General features: G+C 41.6%; 1 protein-coding gene across 1 annotated transcript; it reads left to right on the top strand.

Moving 5' to 3' along the window:
* The first annotated feature begins 222 nt into the window (after window positions 1-222).
* LOC123994397 (angiopoietin-4-like) lies at window positions 223-3,287 on the top strand. Its single transcript, XM_046296926.1, has 7 exons — window positions 223-386; window positions 1,017-1,095; window positions 1,190-1,217; window positions 1,306-1,397; window positions 1,606-1,723; window positions 1,923-2,111; window positions 2,335-3,287. The coding sequence occupies exons 2-7, from the start codon at window positions 1,030-1,032 to the stop codon at window positions 2,634-2,636; spliced, it is 795 nt and encodes a 264-aa protein (XP_046152882.1). The 5' UTR covers window positions 223-386; window positions 1,017-1,029; the 3' UTR covers window positions 2,637-3,287.
* Window positions 3,288-5,498: the final 2,211 nt, after the last annotated feature.

The raw sequence follows: 5,498 nt of genomic DNA, 5'->3' as shown, positions 1-5,498 counted from the left end.
TCCAGTATTGGAATGTCAAGATGTGTTTGCTTTGGAGCTGGGGTTCTGAGTAACAGGGATTGCCCACAATAACATTAGCACAAGCAAGGTGTGGGGGAGTGTTTTTCCGCAAGCAAGATAATTTTGCATGGCCCGGTGCCCCGGTTGGGAGGAGTTTTCACATTTTAGAACCTTCCATTGGTCCTTAAGTGAAATCTCCCTGTCTGTGAGCACTGTCTGTGATACTTTGAGGAATCTGACAACACGAAACTGGAAACGTGGAGTCAGGGTGTGTGCAGAAGGCGGTGCTTGAGTCAATAAATAAAGGCTTACAAGAAATCCTCTCTGAATGAACTTTAAACTGACTGGTTGTAGACGATACACCATAAAGGAATACACGGGAGGAGGTAGGTTTTCTCTACATATGTGAATCACACGATGACAATTTCAAATTTGCGATTATAATATTATATTATGTGATGTATTATGCATAATATTTATCCTGTGTGAAATGTCTAGTGATGGCAGCATAACAAAAAAATGATCTATAATTTGTCCTTTTCCCTTATTTGGGTACATGTATGGTGTTTACTGTTTTGTTAATGGAGTGGATATGGTGATGTTTCAAGTTCTCTGCAAATGTTTGAGTTTTATAACAAAAGTACAGTAGCTCTGACTGTTTCTCAATTTTTGGTTTTGTACATAATCACATTTAGAGGAGACAGAAAAAGTAATTTACTTGCATGAATGGCCTACAACAAATGTTTACTTGTGTAGGGGACCAGTGTGGTTTCAGATGTGGACAGGTTACTGATGGCGCAATAATCATACTAACACACACCGAATACTACTAAGAGATAGATCTGGGTCTAAGGATATTCATTATGTTTGACATGACTTTTCTATTTAGGACCTGTACAGGATACAATTTAGGAAACATTGCATTTTTACAATGTTGGGTCAAACAGGGATAATAAGGAAACAGCAGAAGAAAAAGTAATTAAAATGACATTTTCATCTCTCCCTCTGTCTCTCAGAAAATTGGATAAAATGTGGAATAGGATATTTTTTTGTGGACTGGTGGTCTGTCTCATCTGCCTCACTGACCAGACTCAGGTAAATATACAGTCAGTCAGCACTGAAAAACAGAGAAACATGTTATTCCTTTAAGCATGGGAGTAACCATTACTTATCTGCTGGTTTTGTACAGGGCCAAAAAACACCTTTAGTTGTTCAAGGTATGTGTTAGCTATTTTTTTTAAATCACTTACATTGTAAAGACGAGAGTTTGTGTACTGTATGTGCATGGGTGTTTGCTTGTTTCAGGGACAGATTGCACACAGATCAAAGCTCTCTCCCCTCGAGCCACCAGTGGGGTGTATGTCATTCAGCCTGCAGGAGTCACATCCCCCTTTATGGTATGGAAACATCTAAATATATAGGCCAGGTACTATATCTACAGTTGTCATTTGGTTGCACAGCCACACAGGGGCAGTAAAACTGGAATGTTGAAGGTGTCGCCAGGCTTGCCAGAGTTACTGAAGTTCTACACAGTTCCATTCTTGGACCCTTTTTGTTCACAAAAAAAAATGTGTTGATTCAAAAGTACATTGATGTTGTATACAGGTGTATTGTGAGATGCTGGCAGATGGAGGCTGGACCGTCTTTCAAAGGCGCACCGGGGCAGAGGTTCTTTTCAACAGGAAGTGGGCAGTGTACAAACAAGGCTTTGGGAATCTACGGAGTAATGAAGGGTCCCTCTGAGCACCTCACATTTCACCAGCAACTAATTCTGTAAACTCTGTAATTTGCTGAGGCAATGTTGGCCAAATTTAAATGAATTTTTGTCTATAATATATTACCTCTAAGGCAACTTATAGAGGGTTCCCTAAACTGTCTGTTTTTCACTTCTCAATTCAGTTCTCTTCCCTGTTGTTTCCTAGAGGACCACTGGCTGGGTCTGAGTAAGGTGTTTGCTCTAACCAAGGGGGGCAGGGGGCGGAGTTCGACTATGCGGGTCAACTTGTGGGACTTTGAAGGGGGCACTGCCTTCGCTGAGTACCGTGACTTCCGTCTGGGCACGGAGGAGGAGAGCTACAAGCTGAACGTTGGAGCCTACAAGGGCAACGCAGGTAACAGTTCATTTCAACAGCACAAGGAGACAGGGGTCATATTATTTACTTCAGTGTTATAGTTATTTCACATTTGGTGTCAGCAATAGGACTTCTACACATCACACATATGTCATATGATATGTATGCTGGGTTGATATTCTTAAATGGTGTATGCTTTGGAAGTCAATACAATCAAGAGTGAAGTAGAACTGCAGTATTCTCTCTTCCTCCCTCCCCGTAGGTGATGCCATCCGTGGGAAATACGCCGGCATTGACCAGAACGGCTTTGGCTTCAGCACAACCGACAAGGACAACGACGGCTGCTCACCCTGCATCTTTGGCGACATCGCCGAGGACGAGTGCAGCTTCTCGGAGGGAGGAGGAGGATGGTGGTACAGTCGCTGTGGCTCTGCCAGCCTGAACGGAGACTGGCACCCCGCCGGCGAACACATCGGCTGGGCCTCCGGCCTCCACTGGGCAACCTGGAAAGGACCTGCTCCATACTCGGCCCGAGCGAGCCGCATGATGATCAAATCTGTGTGAGGCCACGTCTCAATACATCTGAAATGGTTTCCTAGGCCTATGTCTCCTTTGCTTTATGACCACTGGTCTGAGCCACATTAGTGGGAATGAGTAGAGGAAACCATTGAAATAACTGGAACACACACAGCTATGTGTTCCATGGAGTGATGCCTGCATATCGTGGCATAGTGCTTAGCTTGAACGGTCTGTTTATTTGGGTCTGTTGTGCAATCAACACACTGTATTTGTTTGTTTTTTTGTTTATCCCATTCGCTTTGTTGTTTTATATCATGATGCATAAATCAGAGCCAACATGTAAGTGACAGATATAGAAAATATCAATTTTCTACACTTTTTTAAACTCAAGTCTACCATGAGTTATGTTTTCAGTGAAGAGAAAATACCTTGTGGAAGTTATATTTGTTACACTGCAAGAATTCTACAATTAACTTCTGAGCCGTTTCATCACATCGTTTGACATAATTTAAATTATAGAATGTTGATATTGCATTTTTAAATAAAATACATTTTGAACATTTGTTTAGCATGAACATATTCAATAATGTTCAGAAACCATTCATTTAGCTTGAATTCACACATTCAAAGCTCTGTGTTTATAGAGAAATAGAAGTTGTACTTATTGCATATTAAATCATTCATGGTTTCTCATCAGACAGTAAATAGGTTTGTTGTTATCCTAGCCTAGAAGCATGGTTTCTGGCTTTGATTGATTATGGATCTTTAACAAAGAAATTATGGTGACGTCATTTAGGACCTTTAAGGTCGCAGTGACACATCCATAACCTGAGCAGAAAGCAGATTGCATACCAGAGAGAATACCATAGACATCCAGAAAGTCAGTCAGTTTTTCCAACACTTTTGATTAATAGGGCAAAATAGAAATAGGCCTATAACAGTTAGGATCAGCTTGATCTCCCCCTTTAAATAAAGGACAAACTCTGTCTTCCAAGCAATGGGAACCTCCCCAGAAAGGAGAGACAGGTTTAGTGAGTGTATCCATGTTGTTACGTCTTATTTCTCCATACTGGTTCTCTGTGGGTATCGAACACACAACCCTGGCGTTGAAAGCACCAATGCTGTACCAACTCTTGGTGATCTCTGCCTGTATCTAAAAACAACATGGATCCACCAGAGACTCTGGATTCGTGCCCAGGCTCTGTCGTAACCGGCTGCGACCGGGAGGTCCGTGGGGCGACGCACAATTGGCCTAGCGTCGTCCGGGTTAGGGAGGGTTTGGCCGGTAGGGAAATCCTTGTCTCATCGTGCACTAGCGACTCCTGTGGCGGGCCGGGTGCAGTGCGCGCTAGCCAAGGTTGCCAGGTGCACGGTGATTCGTCCGACACATTGGTGCGGCTGCCTTCCGGGTTGGATGGCGCTGTGTTTTAAGAAGCAGCACGGCTTGGTTGGGTTGTGTATCGGAGGTCGCATGACTGTCAACCTTCGTATCTCCCGAGCCCGTACGGGTGTTGTAGCGATGAGACAAGATAGTAGCTACTAAACAATTGGATACCATGAAATTGGGGAGAAAAACGGGTAAAAAATAATAATAAATGAATTTAAATTAAATTTAAATTAAACAATTAAAATAAAAACAACATGGATGACAAATGCTGTACAAAGATGTGATCACAGGAAATGATCTGATGGCCATTTACTCATTTGTATAAGTGTTGTCACAATTTGTCACAATTTGAATAAGTGTTGTCACAAGGTTTTCTTTCACTTTATTGATTAGACAGTACATCACTGTCAAAGAGCCATAGCAAATCTATAGCAAAGATCCAAAGTTCCTCCCTAAAACTAATATTCCTGTTGATATTCAAAGGTATTGGATTTTAATTATGGCTTTATAAGGTTGATTTGTGTCTTTAATGTCTGCACTGGCTGTTCCTTATGTTTGTGAAGATCCTCCCTTTTAGCCTCTGTTACATCACTACTGATACTAAAGGTTAAATGGCTGGATATGTTGCCATCAGACTTCTGTTACCTTCCATGTACCTGTATCTTCATGAAGGAATGGAAACGAGGACAGTACATCTATTTATGAGGATTGGGACACTCCTGAAAAACTCCTCTCTCACCTGGGCCATAATTTGCTCTGAAACTGTATCAAATTCTCTGCTCTGCAATTAGTTGAGCCCTTCAGATAGCACTCCTGTCAACCTTTTGAGAAGATGAAAATGTACATATAGAAATAAAATATAGAATCCCTAGAATAGACAATGAGATTCTTGCAACATGCCTAGGAAACAAATCAAATACAGTAAAGCATTGTATCAAACAATTTTTTTATTTGATTTTTTATTTCACCTTTATTTAACCAGGTAGGCTAGTTGAGAACAGGTTCTCATTTGCAACTGCGACCTGGCCAAGATAAAGCATAGCAGTGTGAACAGACAACACAGAGTTACACATGGAGTAAACAATTAACAAGTCAATAACACAGTAGAGAAAAAAGGGGAGTCTATATACAATGTGTGCAAAAGGCATGAGGAGGTAGGCGAATAATTACAATATTGCAGATTAACACTGGAGTGATAAATGATCAGATGATCATGTACAGGTAGAGATATTCTTGTGCAAAAGAGCAGAAAAGTAAATAAATAAAAACTGTGGGGATGAGGTAGGTGAAAATGGGTGGGCTATTTACCAATAGAGTATGTACAGCTGCAGCGATCGGTTAGCTGCCCAGATAGCTGATGTTTGAAGTTGGTGAGGGAGATAAAAGTCTCCAACTTCAGCGATTTTTGCAATTCGTTCCAGTCACAGGCAGCAGAGTACTGGAACGAAAGGCGACCGAATGAGGTGTTGGCTTTAGGGATGATCAATGAGATACACCTGCTGGAGCGCGTGCTACGGATG

This window comes from Oncorhynchus gorbuscha, linkage group LG14, assembly GCF_021184085.1.
Source record: "Oncorhynchus gorbuscha isolate QuinsamMale2020 ecotype Even-year linkage group LG14, OgorEven_v1.0, whole genome shotgun sequence".
Classification (NCBI taxonomy): domain Eukaryota; kingdom Metazoa; phylum Chordata; class Actinopteri; order Salmoniformes; family Salmonidae; genus Oncorhynchus; species Oncorhynchus gorbuscha.
The sequence above is the reverse complement of the archived record's forward strand: the minus strand, read 5'-3'. Positions and strand labels throughout refer to the sequence as shown.